At 52.6% G+C, this 25,852-nt stretch overlaps 1 protein-coding gene across 1 annotated transcript in view; it reads right to left on the bottom strand.

Moving 5' to 3' along the window:
- C5H6orf132 (chromosome 5 C6orf132 homolog) overlaps positions 1-22,094 on the bottom strand; it is a 40,120-nt gene extending 18,026 nt beyond the window's left edge. The window contains exons 1-2 of the mRNA XM_023213054.2: positions 21,751-22,094; positions 8,354-8,460 (exon numbers count right to left, since the gene is read on the bottom strand). Of these exons, the coding sequence (XP_023068822.2) occupies positions 8,354-8,460; positions 21,751-21,895 (252 nt within the window). The 5' untranslated portion in view covers positions 21,896-22,094. The remainder of the gene's footprint in view (positions 1-8,353; positions 8,461-21,750) is intronic.
- Positions 22,095-25,852: the final 3,758 nt, after the last annotated feature.

Genomic DNA, 25,852 nt, shown 5'->3' with positions numbered 1-25,852 from the left:
AAAAAAAAAAACAAAAAACCATCATCACAGCCTAGTATAGTGGAAAGTTCCCAGCAATGATTAGTTGGGAGGAAGCATGGATGGAGAGAACTACCATTCCAAGAATATTTATATGTATTTCTTTCCTTATATTTGTCTCTATTGGGAGGTTCTTAACAATGAACTTTTGTTTTCTTTATAATTAAAAAAAAAAAAGCCAATACAATAATAGTATGTTGTTTGTTTGTCTGTTTTAGTTTTTTGAGACGGAGTCTCGCTCTGTCACCTAGGCTGGAGTGCACGATCTCAGCTCACTGCAACCTCTGCCTCCCGGGTTCAAGCGATTCTCCTGCCTCAGCTTCCTGAATAGCTGGGACTACAGGTGCGTGCCACCATGCCCACTAATTTTTTGTATTTTTAGTAGAGACAGGGTTTCCTCATATTGGCCAGGCTGATCTCAAACTCCTGACCTTGTGATCCTCCTGCCTCGGGCTCCCAAAGTGCTGGGATTACAGGCGTGAGCCACCGCGCCTGGCCTAGTTTTTTTGTTTTGTTTTGTTTTAATTATTGTGATTGAGTGGAAAAAACATCAACTTGGGAGTCAGGCAGACCAGATTTGCAATCTTACTGACTTGTCTAAAAGGAGTCAGAGAGAGTATCTGACATATAGATGGTGCTCAAGAAGCTGTGCCCCTTTCTTGCCTTCTGAAGCTCAGTTTTCTCATCTGTAAAATAGGAATAATCCCACCTCCCTTAGGTTGGCTGTGATACCAGAGGCCACTGCACACCTTAAGAGGTCCTGCAGCATAGTTCTCAAGAAAGTTTATTTCCCCTGGGTTCTAATCAAGGACTTGGGGCACTGCTCTGGGCACAGCCTCCACGGTGTGTCTCTCTGGTTGCATCTGAGGAAATGAGTGCTTTCCCATGGTCAGGGACAGGTCACCAGGAATCCCCTATTGCCCTCTTGACTGCTAACATTTCAGAGTTGAGAAGGAGGAAGAAAGGGAGGGAAGAAGGTGGGGAAGAAAACACTCATTATTCAAGGATGAGGCTAGTTTCCCTTTGAAGTTTTGGGGGGGCTGGGGCCCACTGTTCACCTGTTGCACCCCTGAGAGTTCAGGAGGGCAGGGCTCACCCACTCATGGCTTCAGTCCACCCCACTGGCCTCCTCATGGCCGGGACACACACATCCTCATGCCTGGGATTCCTCAGGGCTCAGCCAAGTCTCAAGGGTGGGTCACCAGGGGCTGGGCCAGTGGGCAATGCATGGTTGACCCTGGGTGGCAGCCAGCTCGGAGTCTTAGCTACACATCGTGGAATGCAAACTTCCTTGCCAGACTCCTCCTGGAGGCTGATCTGGGGCACCGGCCCTGTGGGGTGGGGTGTGGAGTTGCAGAGCGGGAGGGAGATGGCCCTGAGCCTGAGTTAGAGGCAGGCATGGTAGTTAGAGGCAGGCATGGTAGTTAGTTAGAGGCAGGCATGGTAGTTAGTTAGAGGCAGGCATGGTAGTTAGAGGCAGGCATGGTAGTTAGAGGCAGGCATGGCCGGGGACACCCCTGCAGGGTGGGAGAAAAGGAAGCTGGGAGCCCCCACCTCTGCCCCAGATCAAGAACTACACAGAAACCCCTCTAGGCACCCAACATACCCAACTAGATGAAGCCCAGCCAGTTGTTTTCCTGGCTTAGGGGTGCAGTGTGGGGGTGCTGGCCTGGTGGAGGTGGTAGAGGATCGAGAAGGGCTGTGTGTATCCTGCAGAGCAGCTGTGAAGTTGGGAGCCAGTGAGCAGTTTATAAAGGAGGTGGATTATTTCCCCAACACAGCCCAACACTCTGCCACAGCTCAGACCCCTCCTGGGGGTCAGAAAAGAGTGTTCACCCATGAACCATCTTCCTCTGGACCTATCTACCATCTGAGAACCACCCTTAGACCCAGGTTACCATGGCTTCTGCCCTCCACCAGGTACTATGGGGGGCCCTGGTCTGCCCTCTCTCTGGGGCAAGAAGTCAGTAGGATGAGGGGGACATGCCCCCAGAGGGCACACCACGTCCCTCGAGACCCTGCCTAAATGGCCCTGAGCCCGCTTCAAGGGCTTCTTCCCTGGCCAGTCCTCCTGAGGGGGGCACACATCTGTGAGTCCATGGGGACAAAGGAGCGGCTGTTTATGGGACAGGATGAAGGATGGAGGTTTATGGGCCTGGATGGAACTTTGGAGGTTCAGGCTGAGGTCCTTAATGAGAGGGAAGGAGCCGGGTGGGTAGAGAAGGGGGTGTGGAGCTCCGTTTGCACTCTTGTGGCAGGCCTAACACCCCACACCCCACAACCCTTTGGCCTAACATCATCCGCACAAACCAGCCAAAAGCCAATCATGGCTGCCTTGCCTGACTCACCCTACAGAGCTCAGATTCCAGCCCTAAAAGGTGCCTGGGCCTTGAGTTTAGAGAAGAGTTCCTGCAGCAGCGGGCTGGGTGGAAAGGAGAGATGGGGCTGACTCCAGCTGCCTCCCCAGCAGCAAGGACTAAGGGAAGGGTGCAGGACAGGCGAGGCCTCCTGCCTGAGCCTAGGGATGCCTCTTCTGGCAGAGCCAGGCCTGTCTGACTCAGAGGGTGGGGTGACCCAGGCAGCTCTCACCGCCCAGGGCACCCCTGGGGACCTGTTAGGCCAGTTTTTCCGTATTTCCCACACTGACATTTAATTTTTAATTCCTCATATGCATCACCCTGGAGATGGCTTGATTCAGACTGGGGAGGGCAAGAGAGAGAACCCCAGAAAATACAGCCCTGCTGCCACCCAATGTTCTATGGACCCAGCTCTCAGAAGCAGAGGGACAGGCCAGGCACGGTGGCTCACACCTGTAATCCCAGCAGTTCGGGAGGCTGAGGTGGGCAGATCATGAGGTCAGGTGATAGAGAGGCCATCCTGGCTAATACAGTGAAACCCTGTCTCTACTAAAAATACAAAATATTAGCCCGGTGTGGTGGCAGGTGCCTGTAGTCCCAGCTACTCAGGAGGCTGAGGCAGGAGAGTGGCGTGAACCCGGGAGGCGGAGCTTGCAGTGAGCCGAGATTGTGCCACTGCACTCCAGCCTGGGTGACAAGACTCCGTCTAAAAAAAAAAAAAAAAAAAAAAGAAAAGAAAAAGAAAAAAAAGGAGAAGAACAAGAAACAGAGGGACAGGCTCCAGCTTGCTCTTTGGGCCCAGTCTCCCTGAGAAGGAGGGAGAAAGGATCACCCCTCACTCAGCCAGACTTCTGGTGGTGTACACAGGGCCAGCCTGGGGAGAAGGCCTGGCTCCTGTCCCTGCTTCTATCGAGCCCAGTGGCCTGGGCAGGGCCCTCCCCTCCCCAGGCCTCAGTGTTCTCACCTTGACCTTGACAACTGCTGTAGTCTCACCTTGACAACTGCTGTAGTCCTCCCGCCTCTGAAGTTTGGTAGCTCAAATTCAGCTCCTCAGGGATCCCCAAGCAGGAAGGTGGGGTTGCCCCAGTAGCTGGAAAACCTCCCTTTCCAGAGGTAGAAACAGAGCTCAAGGAGGGGTCCATGTGTCATTAGGGCCTGGCTTCTCCAGTGGCCCTCCAGGGAGCTGACCACACCGTCTACCCTTCCGTTAGGAAGTCATTTTAACACAGATAGTCATGGCTGGGGAGACCCTTGAGGACCATGCAGTATGACCCCCACTGTTGGGCGAGGAGCCAGAGGCCCAGGGAGAGGAAGGGACTGGCCTGCAGCCACCCGAATCCCAGCAGCAGAGCTGGGACTGGTGCCAGCTGCTGGAGTATCAGCCCCTGGTCCCATCCCAGCCACTGAGGGATCCCGAGGTCCTTTTTTTAGCTGGCCTTTGGCTGCCGGATGCCTGAGAAACACTACGTAATCCCCAGCACCCTCAGCACACAGAGCGAGGGAGCTCTGGGGAAGGGGGCAGGAGTGCCTGTCGCTGCTCTGTCCCCTTCTCTCTAGCCCTGTCCCCTGGCAGGCTCCTGTAGGGCACTGACAGGGAGGGTGGGCTCAGAGGATGGCCCAGGCCTGGAGAGAGCTCACAGGCCCTCGTGGGGCCTGTCACCTGACTTCTTGGGCCCTGCTACCCCATATCTCCCTTTCCCACTGGGCAGCCTGAGAGGTGCCTCTGAATGTGGGAAGGGAGGACAGGGAGGGGTGGAAGCCCGGCCGGCTAGGACAGTGTCAGGCAGGGCTAGGCACTGTCCCAGCTCCCCACCCACTCTGACTTGGCGGGGCTGGGGGACGGGGTGTGTGTGTGTGCATGTGTGTGTGAGCCCACACCCACACAGAGCTCGCCTCTTTTGGCACACAGACGCTTTTGAGCAGTCCTCCCCATTCCCCATCCTCCCAGCCTTCTGTCCCTGCTGAAAGAAAGCAAAGGACCTGGCTAGGGCCTGCAGGAGAGGATTCAGAAGGTCAGACAGGAGAGAATTAAGCTGCCAGCCAGATTCCCCTCCACCTGGGAGCAGGCAACAAACGGCATGGAAGCTGCCCTATCTTGTGACCTGAGTGAGGAGCACAGAACAGTCCCTGTCATGCGGGCCACTGGGCCAAGGGTTCCTAATCTAAAGGCACATCATGGGAGGGCTTTAGTCCCCTGCTGAAATTGTAAGCAAAACTAGTTGTATGTGACTTACAGCCTCATCATAGCGTCAAAAGCATCTATGAGCCGAAAGAGGCAAGAGGCCTGGTGCCCGGCAGGCCCAGACTGCTGGACAGGGATTCAGAGAGGCAGGCAAGGGAGGTGGAAGTGGTTTTGCCGCCTGGTCCTGGAAGGAGAAGAAAAAAGCTTCTATGTAGTGGGTGGCTTTGTTAACACACGTGGTCCACGTGGAATGGTGCCTGGCGCACAGTGAGTGCTCAGCATGTGGTGGCCAAGATCACAGGCCGTGCCACTGGATGGGGTCGGAAGTCGCTCTGCCTGCCTTTGCCCAGTTAGCCAGCACCAAGGGAACGAGTAAACTTCCCCTTCCTGGTTCAGTTCCTGCCTCTGTAAAATGAGGCCCCTTTCAGCCATCGGTTCACCATGCATCCATTCTCTCACCCTCACCAGTGAGGGGGCGTGAGTTTTTAGGGAGAAGCCCCCATTTCCTGGGACTGGTTCTGAGGCTTGCACAAAAGAACTGCTCCCAGGAAGCACTTCCCCAGGACAAGCTGGAACTCAGGCCTGCCCAGCTAGCCCAGCCCACTCCAGGGGCCCCGGAGCCTTTGGCCAGGCCTGCCTGGGGTCTGTGCAGCCCCTGAGTCATGTTCTGCCCAGACTAGATCCAAACCAGAGCCTGGGAGGGCTGCAGGCGAGGATTTGCCCTGGTCTTTGAGGGGCCCGCAGCAGATAGGTAGGGGGAGATAAGGATGCCAACCAATCAGAATGAACTCGGCTGGGATCACATTAACTCTTTAGTTGCTGCTTTTGAGGGTGGTCCAGATCTAGGGGAGGGGCAGGACAACAGGAGCCACTCCAGGGGCAACAGCCATTTCTACTCTGTAGAGAAGTATTTCCATCGTGTTTTTTTTTTTGAGACAGAGTCTTGCTCTCTCGTACAGGCTGGAGTGCAGTGGTGCCATCTCAGCTCACTGCAACCTCTGCCTCCGGGTTCAAGCAATTCTCCTGCCTCAGCTTCCTGAGTACCTGGGATTACAGGTGCATGCCACCACACCAGGCTAATTTCTGTATTTTTAGTACAGACGGGGTTTCACCACGTTGGCCAAGCTGGTCTCGAACTCCTGACCTCGTGATCCGCCCACTTCAGCCCCCAAAGTGCTGGGATTACAGGAGTGAGCCACCATGCCTGGCCGTATTTCAGTAATTTTTTTTTTATTCCCATTTTACAGATGAATATTTTAGTATTTTACCTACTGGTAGAGGTATGTCAACTCTGGGCCCACACTGCTATGAATCTGGGTATGTGTGTTGAGGGTAAGTGACAGGAGAGAATCTAATTAACCTCCCAATATAGAATATTTCAGGCTGGGCACGGTGGCTCAGCCTGTAATCTCAGCACTTTGGAAGCTGAGGTGGGTGGATCACCTGAGGTCAGGAGTTTGAGACCAACCTGGCCAACATGGTGAAACCCGGTCTCTACTAAAAATACAAAAAAAAAAAAAATGCTGGGAGTGATGGTGGGTGCCTGTAATCACAGCTACTAGGGAGGTTGAGGCAGGAGAATCGCTTAAACCTGGGAGGTGGAGGTTGCAGGGAGCCAAGATTGCACCATTGCACCACTCCAGGCTGGGTGACAAGAGCAAAACTCAGTCTGGAAAAAAAAAAAGAATATTTCAAACTGATTTTATCTGCATTTATGGGTGCAATTACTTCTGTCAGAGTCTTATGCATTCTCTGGAAACAAAGTTAGGGGCTGACTTATTTTTTTTTTCTTTGTTTTTAAGACAGGGTCTCACTCTGTCACCCAGGCTAAAATACAGTAGTGCAATCATAGCTCACTGCAGCCTCAACCTCCTGAGCTCAAGCGATCCTCCTGCCTCAGCCTCCCAAGTAGCTGGGAGTATAGGCACACACCACCACAACTGACTAATTTTTAAACTTTTTGTAGAGATAGGGTTGGGCTATATTGCCCAGGCTAGTCTTGAACTCCTGGCCTCAAGTGATCCTCCCACCTCGGCCTTCCAAAGTGCTAGGATTCCAAGCTGACTTATTTGATTTATACCTTGTTGTTGGTGGTGTTGCTCTTTCTGTATTTATCTATATTGTCCACAAATTGCTTTTGTAAGCAGAAAATAAATTATTTAAAGTTGTATTCCCAGAGATCTGTGTGCTCAGCCCTCCACAGAGAGGCCTTAGAGATGCGGCAGGGAGAATGTAAGTCTGCCTCGGTCCCATCTAGAATCTTAGGTCTGATTGTTGAGGTTGGACATAGCAGAAAAAAATTGGTGATGGGGAGAGGAAGGTGGTTGTGCCAGGCAGTGCTAGGCAGGAGGTATGGGGACCCAGGATGAATGTGTGGGGTGCCATGAAGTCTAACAGGCCCCTGAGAGCTCAGACCAGGGCAAGGGGCCTTTCAGTAGAGGCAGTACTAAACCCTCATGGAGGCAAGAGGATGCTGTGACCCCAGTGACAGCATTGTGCCACCCATGACCCAGGTCCGAAAAACAGGAGTGAGCCTCAAATCTAGGAGCCTAGTGTTTAGACTGGCTCTGGCCTGGACTGTCTGGTATAGCAGCCACTGGCCACAAGCAGCCATTGAGCACTTAACATGTCTCAGTCAGAAGCGGGATGTGCTATATAAGTAGTACACCAGATTTTTTTTTGAGACAGAGTTTTGCTCTGTCTCCCAGGCTGGTGTGCAGTGGCCTGATCTCAGCTCACTACAACCTCCACCTCCCGGGTTCAAGCGATTCTGCTGCCTTAGCCTCCCGAGTAGCTGGGACTACAGGCATCCATCACCACGCCTGGCTAATTTTTTTTTTTTTTATATTTTTTGTAGAGATGGGGTTTCACCATATTGGCCAGGCTGGTCTCAAACTCCTGATCTTGTGATCTGCCCACCTCAGCCTCCCAAAGTGCTGGGATTACAGGCATGAGCCACCGCACCCGGCCCAGAATTTTAAGACTTAGTATGAAAAAAAAGAATGTAAAATAGCCCATTAGTATTTTTTATATTGATTGAATGTTGTAATGACACTCTTTTTTTTTCTTTTGAGATAGAGTCTTGCTCTGTCACCCAGGCTGGAGTGCAGTGGTGTGATCTCGGCTCGCAAGCTCCGCCTCCCAGGTCCACGCCATTCTCCTGCCTCAGCCTCCCGAATAGCTGGGATTACAGGTGCTTGCCACCACACCCGACTATTTTTTTTTGTATATTTAGTAGAGACAGGGTTTCACCGTATTAGCTAGGATGGTCTCAATCTCCTGACCTCGTGATCTACCCATCTTGGCCTCCCAAAGTGCTGGGATTACAGGCGTTAGCCAGCACGCCTGCCGCAATGACACTTTTGAATATAGTGGGTTAAGCAAAATATATTTGTCTCCTGCAGTGGGCAGGGAGCTCCTTGAGAACAGCAATGCTGGCCCAGTCATCTCTGTATCCAGCACCTAATGCAGGGCCTGGCACAAAGCAGACAGTCATCAGTGACTGTGGAAAACGAAACCTGCTTGGCTGAGGGTACCCACTGCTGTATCACTCCTGCACACAAGTTCTCCATAACTTCTCCTTGGGCTTGGCCCTGAATGAGCTGGCATCCCTAATCCTAAACTTCCTGCTGTGAGCCTCAGCCATGCCTCCTTCCAGTAGCCCCCCTTCCCACCGGGTCAGCATCAGGAAGGAAGGGGTGGGTGGAGGGCACAGCTAATGTCCACTCGGGCTGGGGCAGGCCTGGTGTCCCCACCCAGAGCAGACCCTCCAACCTCAGAGCAGAATCGTACTCACCAGCGGAAGGAAGGTCAGCAGGGGCCGGACTCTTGGCCGAGCTTTCAGCGTGGCTGTTCCTGACTCGCTCACTGTGTTAAACCGATTGTCTCCATAATAGATGCCATCTAGAGAACACAAGTGAGGGGACACTATAAGCTGGAGATCCAAGGCATCCGGCCACCCAAGTTTAATCTGCCCTTCAGCTCCCAGTGAGGAAAGCCAGGGCCTGCGTGTCCCCCGGTGTTGGACTCAGCTAAGCGCCTCTAACATAATCAGATCTTATGGATGAGATGTGAGCTAATGGGGCCAGCTGAGGTGGCGCTGGGTGACGGACTCGATGTTCCCGGGGCTTTCAGCCCCCTGCAGCCATCTCTCTCCCAATCCACAACCACCACCCTGCGTTGGTCCTGAGCCTTCTCTCCCACAGCAATGGTCCCTTGTTTTTGGAGCCCAGGGAGCCCGGCTAAGGGCCCAGCCGAAGCTTATCTCTAGGAGAGGGGAGAAAACAAGCTGGCTTGTTTCAGATTAGAAATTTAAACAAGTGTTTAAGTTTCTAATCTGAAACATGCAGAGCAGATGAAGCCACCTGCTGCCCCCGGTGGCCAATATTCCATCATCTGGACTCCTTAACTCAAGATTTCCCTGACGACCAAACCACAGATGCTTGTGTACATGGCTTTCTTTAATGCACCCTTGAGGGCAGAGCAGAAAAAATGGGACAGTAGGGTCAGCGTGACCTGGTTAAAACATCCCAGCTCTGCCGCTGACTGCTCGTGGCTTAACCTCTCTGGGCCTCAGTTTTCCCATCTGTACAGTGGGAGTGATGACAGTGCCGTAGAGCACTGTTGTGAGGAGTGAGTGTGGCCAGGGCAGAGTAAGTGCTCAGCAAACACGGTTGTTTCCCCTGTAGGAAGATGATATGAAGGACCTTCCTCTTCCTCCAGTTACTGAGCCTGTGCTCCGTGCTGCTCTATGGCAGTGGGAGGGTGCGAGGGGCCACTCACATCACATCACATCCCTTTCTCAACTCCCTCATGACCCTTGATACACACTGACAAGAAATTCACACTCCCTTGGCAGGGATTGCTGTGGCCCTCCTGCTATGTGGCTTGCGAGCAAAGAGGGCTTTCGTCCATTTAACGAGGTGTGGAGGACTCTCCCCGATAGCCAGAGAGGAGAGAAGAAAGGTCAGAATCCCAGTTAGCCAGAAGTCTAACAGGGACATTGAGTTAATCATGATTACTTTTCTCCTTGTACGTGACTTTAGGAGAAAAGTGCAAGAAAGCCAAATGATTTATTCGAAAGAGACTGGGCTTGTCAGGAAGATCCTGGAATCAGACTACATCCATCCGAAATCCCTACACCAACAGCTGCAGCACCCCATGTGAGCATCTGGGCTTTGGATGTGACAGGGAGGCTCCTGGGAGGGCTCCAGCAGCTGGAGGTCGTGTCCTCGGTGTTCAGCCCTCCCAAGGCAGGAAGCTGGCTGGGACACTCAAGCTTCTCCACCTCGGCCGGGCGCGGTGGCTCAAGCCTGTAATCCCAGCACTTTGGGAGGCCGAGACGGGCGGATCACGAGATCAGGAGATCGAGACCATCCTGGCTAACATGGTGAAACCCCGTCTCTACTAAAAAATACAAAAAACTAGCCGGGCGAGATGGCGGGTGCCTGTAGTCCCATAGTCCCAGCAACTCGGGAGGCTGAGGCAGGAGAATGGCATGAACCCGGGAGGCGGAGCTTGCAGTGAGCTGAGATCCGGCCACAGCACTCCAGCTTGGGTGACAGAGCGAGACTCCGTCTCAAAAAAAAAAAAAAAAAAAAAAAGCTTCTCCACCTCTCAAGTGGAGCCCGAACGTTGGGTTCTCTTTGTGCTCCGCACGTCCCTGGAAATTCCAGTTCCCAGCACTGCCCTGCCCCATGCACTCTGGGCAAATATGATTTTCCAGTCCCAGTTGCCAGGCTTCATGCCTGAGGCTGCAGACCAAGATCGGACGGGGCATGGAGAAGATCTGACCCAAAGGGAAACAACAAAAGTAGCTCACACCCAACAGCCACTACGAAAGCCCCCGATTCCCTCACTTCCGAGAGTCTGCATGTTGACACCGGGATCTCCTGGGGCATTCTCTAGAGAGTGCTGTGTGGATGCCAAGGCCCTAGACCTGATGTGATGTGGCTACCTGGACCCTTGACAGGACTGAGGGTGGGTGAGGATTGCCACAGGGACGGCAGGAGAGCCACACTCCTAGGCAGGGCTCTAATCATTTCATTTCATCTCTGCCCCGACGTTGGGATCTAGGGAGCCTCCTTCCTGCAGTTGAGTTATTGTCATATTAATGGCTACTCTTGTTGGGTGCCTACGAGCTTTAGAAGTGTTATATCTGAGCAACTTGGCAAGGATGATAACTGTAATTAATAGTAATAATAATAAAGGGTAAAAACGTACTGACCACCTTTTTTTTTTAATATATATTTTTTTGAGATGGAGTCTTTTTTTTTTTTGGTTATATAGATGAGAGGTTTCTGTGTTGCCCAGGCTGGCCTTGAAAGCCTAGTCTCGCCTCCTTATGCGCTGGGACAACAGGCCTGAGCCACCGCAGATCTCTGTGCTCTGTCACTCAGGCTGGAGTGCAGTGGCATGATCTCAGCTCACTGCAACCTGTGCCTCCCGGGTTCAAGCAATTCTCCTGCCTCAGCCTCCCGAGTAGTTAGGATTACAGGTGTGCGCCAGTGCCACCATGCCCAGTTAATTTTTGTATTTTTAGTAGAGACAGGGTTTCACCATGTTGGCCAGGCTGGTCTCAAACTCCTGAATTCAGGTGATCCACCTGCCTCGGCCTCCCAAAGTGCTGCGGTTACCGGTGTGAGCCACACGCCCGGCCTACTGAGCACCTGTAATGATCCGGACACTGTTCCAAGCACCTTACACATTATTCATTCATTTAATTCTCAAAACAGCCGCATGCAAATTGGCACAGTCATTATCTCCGTTTTACAGATAAGGAAACTGAGGCACAAGGAGGTCAAATAACTTGCCCAAAGCCTCAGAGTAAGTGTTGAAGCCAGGGTCTCCCTAAAGGGCCTGACTTCTAAACCACCGTACACACACCCCCAAAGGGAAGAGTCATAACCCCACTGTGTACGGGGGTGAGGAAGGCTTGGCTCGGCTCTGGCCAGTGAGTAGCTCTGGGAAGCAACGGGAGGTGAGGCAGCTTGTTCGAAGCCTGCTGGTCAGGATGGAGTTGGATCCGAACTGTGGCCGTCTGACCCTCAAGCAGGCGCTCTAACCGCCTCACAGATCCCATGACTCAGCCCTGACTCTGAGCCACTGTTGTTTTGCTTCCTTTGTGGTTGTTTTAAGCAGTGAAATCCTTTCTAAGAATATAACTGTTCTTTGTAAAACATATAGAAGGGTAGTGGCTGTGGCTGAGGCTGGGCTGGAAGGCCCAGGTGGCTCCTCTCCCCACCAGGCACCTCTGGAAAATCAGATTTGATTTCCCAGTCTGAAGAGGAGTGGGTAGGAGTCAGAGAGGGAAACATGTTACGGAAGCAGAGGTGGGGTGATACGCTGTGAGAGGGGCTCGGCCGCCACGGCTGGCTTTGAAGATGGAAGGCAGCTACTGGCCAAGGACTGTGGGCTGCCTCTAGCAGCCAGAACAGGCAAGGAAACAGACTCTCCTGGAGCCTCCAGAGAGGGACAAAGTCTTGCCAATACCTTAATTGAGCCCACTGAGACCTGTGTCAGAGGTATGACCTGCAGAATTGTAAGATAGTAAATTTGTTATCAAATAAGAAAAGGGGTTGGGCGCGGTGGCTCACATCTGTAATCCCAGCACTTTGGGAGGCCGAGGCAGGTGGATCACGAGGTCGGGAGATCGAGACCATCCTGGCTAACACAGTGAAACCTCATCTCTACTAAAAATACAAAAAATTAGCCAGGTGTGGTGGCGGGCGCCTGTAGTCCCAGCTACTCAGGAGGCTGAGGCAGGAGAATCACTTGAACTAGGGAGGCGGAGGTTGAAGTGAGCCGAGATCACCACTGCACTCCAGTATGAGCGACAGAGTGAGACTCTGTCTCAATAATAATAATAATAATAAAATAAAATAAGAAAAGGAGGTGTGGGGCTGGGCGTGGCGGCTCACGCCTATAATCCCAGCACTTTGGGAGGCCAAGGTGGGTGGATCATGAGGTTAGGAGTTCAAGATCAGCCTGGCCACTATGGTGAAACTCTGTCTCTACTAAAAATACAAAAATTAGCCGGGTGTGGTGGTGGGCGCCTGTAATCCCAGCTACTCAGATACTCAGGAGGCTGAGGCAGGAGAATCGCTTGAACCGGGAAGCAGAGGTTGTAGTGAGCTGAGATTGTGCCAGTGCACTCCAGCCTGGGTGACAGAGCGAGACTGTGTCTCAAAAATAAAATTAAGAAGAAGAAAAGCAGATGTGGCTGGAATCAGACCAACTCTTGGGGCCCCTCAGTCCTGGCCCAGCTCCTGCTGGGTGGGGGCACAGCATGAGGTGAGGTGCGTGGGTCCATCTCCATCAGCTAGATCCTCAAAGCATTCAAGGTCAGGACTGGGGTCTTTCCAGCCTCAAGGTCAAGGCCCAAAAACTAAACAGAAAGACAACAGAGCTCAACCTTGGGAATTTCTTATTGGAAGTGATGAACATTGCTCAGATTGCAGGTCAGGGATGCTGAGGCCTTCCTGAGAAGCAGCTCCCTCCTCAGTCGAGGAGCTAAAGGAGGGCTAGGAGCATCCTAGTGTCCCTTGAGGAAGGAGGGACGAGGAGGAGGTGAAGTGGGTGCCTGGAGAGGAAGCGGGATGATTTGCTCTCAGAACAAGCTGCAATGAGAAAGAGGGGCACAGCCCCGTGTCTCATCCACTCTGAAACTTGCAAACTCCCTAGATGTCTGGCTTTTTCTGGAAAGGTCTTTAGGGATCTCAGAGGTTTCGTGCTTGCCACATGCACGGACCAGAGAGGCAGCACTGGAACATCCAGGTGGGATTCAGAAAGCTGGAAAAGGAAGGCAGATGCCCCTGGACCCAGGAGCTTCCAGAGAAAGAGAGTCCCAGGGCAATTCCAGCAGCTGGGAAGCCTTGTGAGACCCCAGCAGCAGGTTCTGAGCAAGGCCTGAGCCCCACATGGACCACAGTCCTGTCAAGATACAAACTGAAGCTTCTGACAAACTCACATGCAAATAATGCAGTGATAAAATAGGGGCAAATCCTCAATTGACCCAAACCTGATCTTTAAATGAACCCAATTTCCCCCCAGATGGAATCCTATTTATGACAAGATTATGCATAGGATTACTTTAGATTGTCTCCCTAACAACTTTTCCCTCATAGAAGGATGGGAAATGAAGGTAGGGCTTTGCTTTCATTTACACTCCCTCAAGGATTTGAGTTGACATAAATATTAATACCATCTAACATCCAAAAACCTGTTCCAAAAACAATTCCTGGTGCCAAGCAGGAGACTTCACCCCAGATTTCAACCTGGGTACAGGCAGCTCCCCTCCTGCCCCTTCTCCCTCAGGAGAACCTGGCTCTGCCATGGGCCTGAGGGCAGCAGAGTTGTGGCTGAGGCTGCCTGGGTGTGAGGAGACCATGGCTGAGGTTCTGTCCTGGCCGGAAACACCCAGCAGTCGGACAGCTCCTGGCTGGGACGGGAGGCAGGACCTTGTGGGGTCAAGGCTACGGGTTTAGAGCCCAGCTGAACGTGGGTTCCGGTTCCGGCTCCATTACTTAACTGTGGGATCCTGGCAGTCTCACTAGGTCTCTCTGAAGCTGTCTCTTTATCTTTGTACATGTGAACAGTGGTCTCTGCTGGGCAGGCTGATGTGAGCCTGAGTGAGAGAAAACATGCAAAAGTCATCAGCACAGTGCCTAGCAGATATTTATGCTCAATAATTGGGAGGGTTGACTGGGTGTGGTGGCTCACACCTGTGATCTCAGCACTTTGGGAGGCCAAGGCAGGCGGATTACTTGAGGTCAGGAGTTCAAGATCAGCCTGGCGGCCAGACACAGTAGCTCATGCCTGTAATCCCAGCACTTTGGGAGGCCAAGGCGGGTGGATCACCTGAGGTCAGGAGTTGGAGACCAGCCTGGCCAACATGGTGAAACCCCGTCTCCACTAAAAATACAAAAATTAGCTGGGCGTGGTGGTGGGCGCCTGTAACCCCAGCTACTTAGGAGTCTGAGGCAGGAAAATTGCCTGAATCGGGGAGGCGGAGGTTGCAGTGAGCCGAGATTGAGCCATTGCATTCCAGCCTGGGTGACAAGAGCGAAAGTCCACCTTAAAAAAAAAAAAAGACCTGGCTAACGTGGTGAAACCCCATCTTCTCTACTAAAAATAAAAAATTAGCTGGGTGTGGTGGCGGGCGCCTGTAATCCCAGCTACTCAGGATAGGCTGAGGCAGGAGAATCGCTTGAACTGGGGAGGCAGAGGTTGTAGTGAGCTGAGATTGTGCCACTGCACTCCAGCCTGGGCAACAGAGTGCGACTCCATCTCAAAAAAACAAATAATAATAATTGGGAGGCCAGGCGCGGTGGCTCAAGCCTGTAATCCCAGCACTTTGGGAGGCCGAGACAGGCGGATCACGAGGTCAGGAGATCGAGACCATCCTGGCTAACACGGTGAAACCCCGTCTCTACTAAAAAAATACAAAAAAAAAAAACTAGCCGGGCGAGGCGGCCGGCGCCTCTAGTCCCAGCTACTCCGGAGGCTGAGGCAGGAGAATAACATGAACCCGGGAGGTGGAGCTTGCAGTGAGCTGAGATCCCGCCACTGCACTCCAGCCTGGGCCACAGAGCAAGACTCCGTCTCAAAAAATAATAATAATAATAATAATTGGGAAGGCCAGTTATTGTTGTCATCATCATCATCATTCTCTCTCTGCTCCACCTTAATTTCCTCCACCAAGAGTTTGGGCTGTGAGCTTGAGCTGGGCTGTGTCACTTGCAAATCTTGGTGACACCTGTCCCCATGGGGGAGAGCCACCAGCAGGCAGGCGGCCCTTTGCTTTCTTGTTAGGGTCCACTCTGAGTCCTGATGCCTGGGACTGTTCTCAATAACCCTCTTTGCAGCAGCCCAGAGTGGGAGGGGCTGGATCAAGGTCACCAAGCAGGGGTCACACAGGGCCCCTGACTTGCAGTGCCTTACATATGGCACGTGGCTCCCTGCCTCTCCCCAACAGGCAGACCTGGCTCTCTCAGCCTGGGCTGGGGTATATGTTAAATGTGGCGGGTGGGCCAGCTCCAGGCAAGCTGAGAGCTAGGTACACGCTGCTATAGGAGGCCCAGCCCTTCTTTTCTCCCTCGCTGCCCGAGGAGAGGAGCCTTATTATTCCCAATTTGCAGGTGAGGAAACTGAGGCTTAGAGAGGTTAAGTCCCTTGCCCAAGGTCCCACAGCTGGTGAGTCAAAGGGGCCGGGATTCCAGCCCAGGCAACCTGACTCCAGACTCTCATTCCCTCGGGTCATAGCCAGCATGGCAGGGAGGGAATGCAGGGATTCAGCGTCTCTCCCCTCCATCTCTTGTTTTTCCTGAATGAGACTTGAAAGTTGGCAAGGCCTGGAGGGGAGGAAATGGGCCTAGGAATCATATCTGGATTCACATCCATATAATACCTGAGGACATTGAGCACTTTGTTGGGCTCAGTTTCCCCACCTGTAAAATGAGGATGATACTTTTCCAGAAGCCTCCCAAAATCAGGAGAGGGAAGGAAGCTAGCTGGAGTAGGAGGAGGGCTGGGGCCCCAAATTGCCAGGAGCCCCTAAATGACCTCAGGAGCACTGGCTACAGGTCTGATTGGATTCCTGGGGCTTAGGAGGATTCGGGCCTTAGCTTGGGGAGTTTTTGCCTTGACTAAGAGTAACCCAGAATCCCAAAACAGACCTCTTTCTACTTCTACCTCACTGTAGATACAGAATAGGGGTACTGGACAGTGAAGTATGAAGTGTGGCATCCAATTATCGGCCACTAGGGGAGCCCCTGCCTTTCAGGGAAGCAGCGGGGGCGGCCCTATGTGAATGTAACTCACAAATGGCGTTAATGAGGCCTTTTCTAGCTAATTAGCAAGTCCACATGACAGGAGCCTAAAAAGGCCAGTCTTTCCCAGCAAGTCCCAGCAGGCCTGACCTGAGGACCAGAGAGAGGCCTTTGTCCAAGGGCAGAGGGGACGCTGAAGGTTGGGCTGGGGTGGACAGGAAGAGGGGCAGGGAGCCACAGAGTAGAGGAGGAGGGAACAGAAAAGGAGTCTTGGACGCCGCCCCCCACAACCCTGCATGTGGGGACTAAGAGGGAGGAGCAGAGTGAACAGGGCCCTCTTCTTCCAAGCTAGGACTTGCCACTCAGTGTGCAGACCCCAGAACTTGTGAGAAATGCCCTTCATCCCGAAACTACCGAAACAAATCTAATCTTAACAAGATTCCAGATGACTGGATGCACTTTGATGTTTGAGCTACCCCGGACTGGAATGACTGAGTCATTTCACCTAAGCCTTCCTTCTGAGTCTGTTTCCTTAACTGAGAAGACATACAAAGCTTTTACTCCACAGTCTGGTGATGATAATTGCATTACTGTCAGTACCCTATTGGCTAGGAGAGAAGGGGCACCTTGTAGCTGGTCTATAGGGGTCAAGGGCAGGCCTGGCTTTCTGAAGTTGAACTAGAGTGACAAGAGAAGCTTATATAATGGGGCAGCCGAGGGTGTATATGTGTGCACTGGACTGCTGGCAAACCACAGCACACCTCCAGGGGACAGGAGTAAACAAAAGTTGGTAGGCTGGTGCCAGCCCGGCCCTGGGGGGAAATAAGTGCTCAGCTCCTGGCTCCAGGGGTAAGAGGTGGGAGTTTCCTACCCTTTAGCAGGACCTGAAGCACAGGGCCAGGAGAACCAGGGAACCGGAACACCAGAAACCGCAGCCACACCAGAGGGCACTAGGGTCCTCCTGATAAGGAGCTGCCCACATTCTTTCCATATTTATGTACAACCTACCATGTGGCCTGCAGGGAGTCCTAAAGGGAAAGAGAATAGCCTTGCTTCATGTGGGGAAGGAAATACCAGGATTCTCATATCTTCCTGCACAAAACAATTCCCCTGAAGCTGGCTAAAAATCCAGAGCCTAAAGGCTGGGCGCGGTGACTCACGCCTGTAAATCCCAGCACTTTGGGGGGCCCAGGTGGGCCGATCAAGAGGTCAAGAAACCATCCTGGCCAACACGGTGAAACCCCATCTCTACTAAAAATACAAAAATAGCCATGTGTGGTGGCGTGGGCCAGGGAGGCTGAGGCAGGAGAATCGCTTGAACCTGGGAGGCAGAAGGTTGCAGTGAGCCGAGATTATGCCACTGCGCTCCAGCCTGGCAACAGAGTGAGACTCCGTCGCAAAAAACCCCCAGAGCCCAGACCCTAGCCCAGAGATTCTGACTTCCTGTGCCTGAGGTGGGACCCTAGGAATCTGAAATTAATTAATTAATTTATTATTATTATTATTATTATTATTATTATTATTTGAGACGGAGTCTCGCTCTGTCGCCCAGGCTGGAGTGCAGTGGCCAGATCTCAGCTCACTGCAAGCTCCGCCTCCCAGGTTCACGCCATTCTCCTGCCTCAGCCACCCGAGTAGCTGGGACTACAGGCACCCGCCACCTCGCCCGGCTAGTTTTTTGTATTTTTCAGTAGAGACAGGGTTTCACTGTGTTAGCCAGGATGGTCTCGATCTCCCGACCTCATGATCCGCCTGTCTCGTCCTCCCAAAGTGCTGGGATTACAGGCTTGAGCCACCGCGCCCAGCCCAGAATCTGCATTTCAAATAAATGTCTGAGGTAGCTGTGAGCTGTCCCATTTAGAGGAACAGGGCAGGAAAGAGAGTCCTCTAGCAAACAAGGGTGTCCCATTGCTGGTGGCGGGTGCAGGGTGCAGCGGTGGTAGATAAAGGATCTTGGCTCAGTTAATCCAAGACGCAAGGGAGGAGTCATGAGTGACTGGCAGCTTTGTCTCCAGTAGCAGCCCAGTCCCTTATCTTGGGATTTGCAAAGATCCACATCTCTGCTTTCTCATGCACTTAAAAAAAAAAAACCACACACACACAATCGTGTGGCCTTGCTTGGGCTGGGAGAGGGCAGAAGACTTCGTTAGGATTGCAAATGTATTCAGTGAAGGCCTCCTAATTGCTGGAATACATATTAGAGAAATTCTGTAAAGAAAAATTTGCTGGTCACCACCCTCACATGACTGTACCCAGCCTACCCTTGTGCAAACAGATTTTCACATGGCTGCAACCACAGAGCAAACGGTTGATTACTGCTTCATTCCCTTACACATCCCTACATTGATTTTTCTCCCTTCCATCCCACCACCTGTTCTCAAAGGGCTGGATATCGCCAGCATCTCACCCCAGGCTCAAGGGGAATGTCACAGACTCAGGGGCCCTGTGGAATTCGAATCCCACTCTCTCTGAGACATTTGAAATAGCCTTGTCATGGCTCAGTTTCCTCTAGTCTACAGTGTTAGGAAGAGGAGCTGAAGCAGGCATGGGCAGGAAGTGCTCCACGCTGGGAATGATCTCACAGTAATAAATCATGCCTTGGAGCAGGGGCCAGTAAACTTTTTCTGTACACGGCCAAATAGTAAATATTTTAGCCTTTGCAGGCCATAAGGTCTCTTTTGTAGCTACTCAACTCTAGCCATAGACCATATGTAAAGGAGGGGCATAGTTGGCTATGTTCTAATAAAACTTTACTCCCCAAAGCAGGCCATGGGCCAGAATGGAGCCAGGAGTGTAGTTTGCCAATCCTTGCTTTAGAGCAAGCTTGTCCAACTGGTGGCCCAACACAAATTTGTGAACTTTCTTAAAATATTATGAGGGTTTTTTTTTTTGCATTTTTTTGTTTTGTTTTTTAGCTCATCAGCTATCATTAGTGTCAGTGTATTTTGTGTGGCCCAAGACAATTCTTCTTCCCATGTGACCCAGGGAAGCCAAAAGATTGGACACCCTGCTTTAGAGTTTTTCATTTTAATGCTTTTCAAAGCACTGCCGTAAATACCGCTTCAGGCAGTTACCCTGCAGGCAGCCTGGACACTATCCCCTTTAACAGAAGAAAAAACTGAGGCCCAGAGAGTGCTTAGCCCCACGTATTGACAGAGACAGGATGCCAAGTCAGGGCTGCACCTGCATCCCATCACAGAATCCCCAACACTGGTCCCTCCTCTCCCTAACTCCAAGCAGAGCAGGGAGGAGGACTTCTGCCACGCCCAGTGGCACCCCAGGGAACACCCCGGAAACACTGGGGCGCTGTTCTGCTGGACGCATGATGTTTTCCACCACTCCCTGTGCAGGCAAGACCAAGCTGAGTCAGCTGGAGGCCCAGCCCTGCCTTGAGGAGCGGGAGGAGCTGTCCTTTGGGCTCCAGCTCTGCCCAGGCTGATGAGGGTAGCAGCCAGCTGGAGGTGACAGGGGACCAGGCCCTCTTCCCTCACCAGAGGTGCTGATGTCCACTAGCAGCCTGCACAGCCTAGGCAAAATGCAGAAGTGGCTGAGAGGCATGGCTGAGGTCTCCCCTTGAGGGAGGAAGGGTGTGTGTGTGTGTGTGTGGTATTTTCCAGCTAGATGCCCCTCAAGTAAAATTCACCATTGGATCACCTTCCTCTGCAGAGTTAATTCAGCAAACCCGCTAAGAGTGTGATCTCTGGAGCCTGACTGCCTGGGTTCAAATATTGGTTCTGCCTCATAAGGGAGATTTTGGAGGTCATGGAAATGTTCTAAAACCAGATGGTGGTGATAGTTGCACAACTCTGTGTAAACAGTCTACTAAAAATCATTACATTGTGGACTTAGAAAAATGCTGCCTCCAGCATTGAAAGCTGTGTGATCTTGGGCACATTATTTAACCTCCCCATGCCTCAGTCTCCTCATCTGTCAAACAGGAATGATAATAATAGTGCCAGACTCCAGATGAGATTTCAATGAATCTGTAACACAAAGATTTTAGAATGGCATCTTGCACCTAAGAAGGGAATGATAAATGCTTGTTCCATGGTGCCTCCGTTGAGAGGGAAAGAAGTGTCCTGGCTCACAGGCACTTCCCCGCACACTGCGTCTGGGAGTGCCTACACCATGCCTCCACTTGCCCTGCTCCTCCTGGTCTTTGCTTCTACTGTTTGTTTTGCCAGGAATGCCCTTTCCTCTCAGTTTGAATGCTAGTTCCACTCAGAGGTCATCTCTCTTCTCTGCTTTTATGCTTAATAATCATTTATAGCAAAGGCTCAGAAAGGACTAAATGGCATATGGTTAGTTCTCTTCACCCCCGATCTGAGATCCCTGTGCCACGAAGAGGCGACACTTTGCCCTTCCTGCTCCTATCCACGGTGCCTTGTGTCCTGGCTGTGGCAACCTGGGTGCTGAACTGAGTCCAACAGCAGGCACCAAGGCTATGACATCCACTGTGGGTCCCAGCACAGTAGCTATAAATATCAGTGAAGATAATATGGTGAGTGATGGGTGACCTTCCTTGGGCCTAGAAGCCAACCCGCCCCCCCCCAACCTGGGGGTTCCAGAGTCACATGTCATACACAAGAAATGGATTTCTGTCTCTAGCCGCTGGCTTCCCCTAGTTATAGAGAATACAAATTGCAAAATGATAAGCCAGGGGATAAGCCAGGGCAGTGTTTTCAGAGGCCTGCAGAGACACACCAGTCTGATTCCGGGGTCAGCGGCAGCTGGCAGTCAGGGAGAGGGTTCCTTGGCCTCCACTGTCCCCTTTCTGGTTCTTCGGTGTTAGCCCAGAGACAGCCCAGGTCCCAGGTTGACCTGGCAGGAGCCTGTGGCCCCAATAAGTGACTTGGTGTCACAAACAGGCTGGTAACCTGGTAGCAGCTGCGCCTGTTGTTTTTTCCTTGGGCCTCACCTAGCCAGAGCTAAGTTTGTGAGCACCCAGAGAGCAGCCCCCTCTCTGCCACGTGGGCTGGGGAAACAGGGAGTGCAAAGGGTGAGGGAGGAGAACGCTCCTTAGCCCCCAGTTCTCTAGGAAAACTTTTGCTTCGGCCAGAATGGGGGTGTTGTAGCGGTGGGGGTCGGGGGAGATACCGCAAACCTCCGGAAGCCGTCCCGCTAACAGTAACACAAGCATCGGATTCTCCAAGTGGGGGAATTAAACACCTCTGAGGAGGGCCTGCGGTCAGAGGTGCGGGCGGCAAAGTTCTCCCACCTACCCGTGGTGGAGGGAGGTTCCCCTCTTTCCCCGCACCTCTCTCATCGCACGTCCCTTCCCAGACACCCCGGTGCGACGCCTCCTCCCCTGCCCGGCGGCTGCTCTGGGCCAGTCCGCAGGTTCCAACGTGTCCCTCCCCTCCGCGCCTCCAGGAGACAGCGCCGCCGGCCCTGCCCTAGCGCCCTTCGTCCCCGGAGCACTCACCGAAGCCCCTGGTCCCCTCCTCCGGGGCCTCCTGGGTGAAGATCCAGGGCGGGTTGGTGGCGTAGAGGGAGGTGCTGGGGCTGGTGGTGTGCTTCTTCCCGAAGAGTTTGCTGAAGGTGCCCTGCACGGTCTGGTTCTTTTTCATGCTGCCGCAGCCCGCGCGGGCGCCAGGGAAGGACCTTCCCTCCCTTGCCCTGCCCTGCCCCGGACTGAACTCCACACGGTCTCCCCAGGGGACTCTACCAGGCCATGTCCCCCGCCGTCCTCCCTGCCCGCGCACCGGGCGACAGGTGCTGCGGGCGCCGCCGCTTGCTGGGAACTGCGAGCTACCTGGCCAGGTAAGAGGCAGCCGCTCAACCGGGCCCCGCCCCGCCGCCGCCCAACTCCCCAGGCCGCATTCCTTCCCGCCTCCTTCTACAACAGGCCATTGTTGGCCCGGCCCGGTGGGCTGGGGACCTCGCCCGGCCCACGCCCAGCCTGGGAGACGGGCCACCCCTCCCCCAGAAACCCTCCCGGCACGCCTCCTTCACCCCACTTCCCCCTAGTCCGGGGAAGGAGGCGGGTGAGTTCCCAGCCTCTCAAGGCGATTCGTGACCAGGTCAGTATGGGTACATGTGGACAGCTCTAGTGTCCAACACGAGGGACATGGATGGCCAAAGCGAGCACGCCACGGCATCCTATAGCCCTTCAAAAATGTGGGGACGTGAGACTTCGGGGAACATCAGGATGTGCCCATAAGATAAAAGTAAGCTGGGAAAAGCAAGAAAATGACAAACTAATATACCAATCTGATGACGAGGGTGGAAAAACATCTTCGTTGACAGGGATGTGGGATGACGAAATCTTGGCATTCTGTGCCTGTACGTCACATTCTTTTTCTTTTTCTTTTTTTTTTTCTTTTTTTTTTGAGACGGAGTCTCGCTCTGTCGCCCAGGCTGGAGTGCAGTGGCCGGATCTCAGCTCACTGCAAGCTCCGCCTCCCGGGTTTACGCCATTCTCCTGCCTCAGCCTCCCAAGTAGCTGGGACTACAGGCGCCCGCCACCTCGCCCGGCTAGTTTTTTGTATTTTTTTAGTAGAGACGGGGTTTCACCATGTTAGCCAGGATGGTCTCGATCTCCTGACCTCGTGATCCGCCCGCCTCGGCCTCCCAAAGTGCTGGGATTACAGGCTTGAGCCACCGCGCCCGGCCTTTTCTTTTCTTGTTTTTCCTTTCGACGGAGTCTCACTCCATTGCCCAGGCTGGAGTGCAGTGGCGCCATCTCGGCTCACCACAACCTCCCGGTCCCGGATTCAAGCGATTCTCCTGCCTCAGCCTCCTGAGTAGCTGGGATTACACCACGCACCACCACGCCCGGCTAATTTTTGTATTTTTGGTAGAGACAGGTTTTCACCATATTGGCCAGGCGGTTCTGGAACTCCTGACCTTGTGATCCTCCGGCTTCGGCCTCCCAAAGTGCTGAGATTACAGGCATGAGCCACCGCACCTGGTCCATATTCTTTTTTTTTCTGTGAAGTTAAGTGAATATAATTTTTAAAAACCTAAAGTGGGTAGAGCCCACTTAGGGTTGGGTTCACTCTCCAGGGAGACAAGCAGTGGTACTTTAAGGCACTTGAAGTACCATCCTAACCAAGCCGGGGTGGGGGCTATCCATGGGGGAAGTTTCCTCTGATGAGGATGGGGAGAGCCTGCATGAAGATACTGAGAGCAGAGGTGCAGGCCAAGTGGGTGGAGTTTGATGTTTTCTGGGCAGGAGGGGCCACAGGCTGGTGCAAGTTGCTATTTCTGCTGAGCTTCCTGGGGACTGGGCCCACTGCCACATTTCCCCTCAATTTCCCACAGATCTTACATGAAAGGTGTTTTCCCTCAACTTTTCATTCTGAAACATTTCAAACCTTCAGAGAACTTAAAAGAATTGTACAATGACCACCTGTATACCCTTCTCCCTGGATTCACCAAGTGTTAACACATAGCTAAATTCTCTCTCTCTCTCTCTCTCGGATTCTTTTCCTTTTCATTTTGCTGAAGCTTGGAAGTGACACTGTGGCCCATTTCTTAGCCTCCCCCAGTACTTCAGCTTCGATTGTCTAAGAGTAGGAACATTCTCCTACATGGCCACAATACAACTGTCACACTCAGGAAATCTAACATTGCCAGGCACGGTGGCTCACACCTGTAATCCTAGCATGTTGGGAGGCCAAGGCAGGTGGATCACTTGAGGTCAGGAGTTTGAGACCGGCCTGACCAACATGGTGAAACTCCGTCTCTACCAAAAATATAAAAAATTAGCTATGCGTGGTGGCGTGTGCCCATAATCCCAGCTACTAGGGAGGCTGAGGCAGCAGAATCGCTTGAACCTGGGAGGCGGAGGTTGCAGTGAGCCAAGATCACGCCATTGCACTCCAGCCTGGGCAACAAGAGTGAAACTCCGTCTCAAAAAAAAAAAAGAATTTCCCATTTATCCCCTCAATGTCACTTTAGTTCTTTAGTTCTTTGTTCCCTTTTTTTTTTTTTTTTTTTCCGAGACAGAGTCTTGCTCTATCACCCAGCTGGAGTACTGTGACGCAATATTGGCTCACTGCCACCTCCGCCTCCCAGGCTCAAGCGATTCTCCTGCCTCAGCCTCCCAAGTAGCTGGGACTACAGGTACCTGCCACAATGCCCAGCTAATTTTCATATTTTTAGTAGAGATGGGATTTTGCCATGTTGGCCAGGCTAGTCTCGAACTTCTGACCTCGAGCGATCCACCCACCTTGGCCTCCCAAAATGCTGGAATTATAGGCGTGAGCCACCTTGCCAACCAAGTGGTTCCATTTGTTTGCAACTTCTACTATATAACTATTATTATTATTATTATTATTTTATTATTATTATGATTAGATGGAGTCTTGCCCTGTCACCCAGGCTGGAGTACAGTGGTGCAATCTCGGCTCACTGCAACCTCCATTTCCCAGGTTCAAGTAATTCTTCTGTCTCAGTCTCCTGAGTAGCTGGGATTACAGGTGCCCACCACCACGCCTGGCTAATGTTTGTATTTCTAGTAGAGACGGAGTTTCACCATGTTGGTCATTCCGGTCTTGAACTCCTGACCTCAGGTGATTCACTGGCCTTGGCATCCCAAAGTGCTGGGATTACAGGCATGAGCCACCGCACCCCGTCTATAACTAATATTCTTGAGAGCCACTGTGTGCCCCATGCTGGGCTGTGAAAGAGCCAGAAAAATTAAAGACATGGTTATTGAGTCCAGGTTGCTGTAGTCTGTGGAGACAGGCAGCCACCTGTGGAGAGTTGGGCAGTGGAGAGGTAACTGAAGAGGAAGGAAATGAGAGGAGGAATGTGCAGAGCAATTTGGGGGCTGCAGGATCTGGGAAGGGTAGGCAGGAGGCCTCTTCAGGGGCTGAGGATGGGGGAGCTGGGAATTACCCGGTGGGCGGGAGGTCATGGTAAGGTTGGCCAAGGTGTGGAAGGCTTAAAAAGGCCATCTGGGGCCGGGCGCGGTGGCTCAAGCCTGTAATCCCAGCACTTTGGGAGGCCGAGACGGGTGGATCACGAGGTCAGGAGATCGAGACCATCCTGGCTAACACGGTGAAACCCCGTCTCTACTAAAAATACAAAAAATTAGCCAGGCGAGGTGGCGGGCGCCTGTAGTCCCAGCTACTCGGGAGGCTGAGGCAGGAGAATGGCGTGAACCTGGGAGGCGGAGGTTGCAGTGAGCTGAGATCCGGCCACTGCACTCCAGCCTGGGCGACAGAGCAAGACTCCGTCTCAAAAAAAAAAAAAAAAAAAAAAAAAAAAGGCCATCTGGCCGGGCGCAGTGGCTCAAGCCTGTAATCCCAGCACTTTGGGAGGCTGAGACGGGCGGATCACGAGGTCAGGAGATCGAGACCATCCTGGCTAATACGGTGAAACCCCGTCTCTACTAAAAAATACAAAAAACTAGCCGGGTGAGGTGGCGGGTTCCTGTAGTCCCAGCTACTCGGGAGGCTGAGGGAGAATGGCATAAACCCGGGAGGCGGAGCTTGCAGTGAGCTGAGATCCGGCCACTGCACTCCAGTATGGGTGACAGAGCGAGACTCCATCTCAAAAAAAAAAAAAAAAAAAAA

Source organism: Piliocolobus tephrosceles, chromosome 5, assembly GCF_002776525.5.
Source record: "Piliocolobus tephrosceles isolate RC106 chromosome 5, ASM277652v3, whole genome shotgun sequence".
Classification (NCBI taxonomy): domain Eukaryota; kingdom Metazoa; phylum Chordata; class Mammalia; order Primates; family Cercopithecidae; genus Piliocolobus; species Piliocolobus tephrosceles.
Note: the sequence above shows the minus strand (reverse complement) of the source record. Positions and strands in the feature narration are given on the sequence as shown.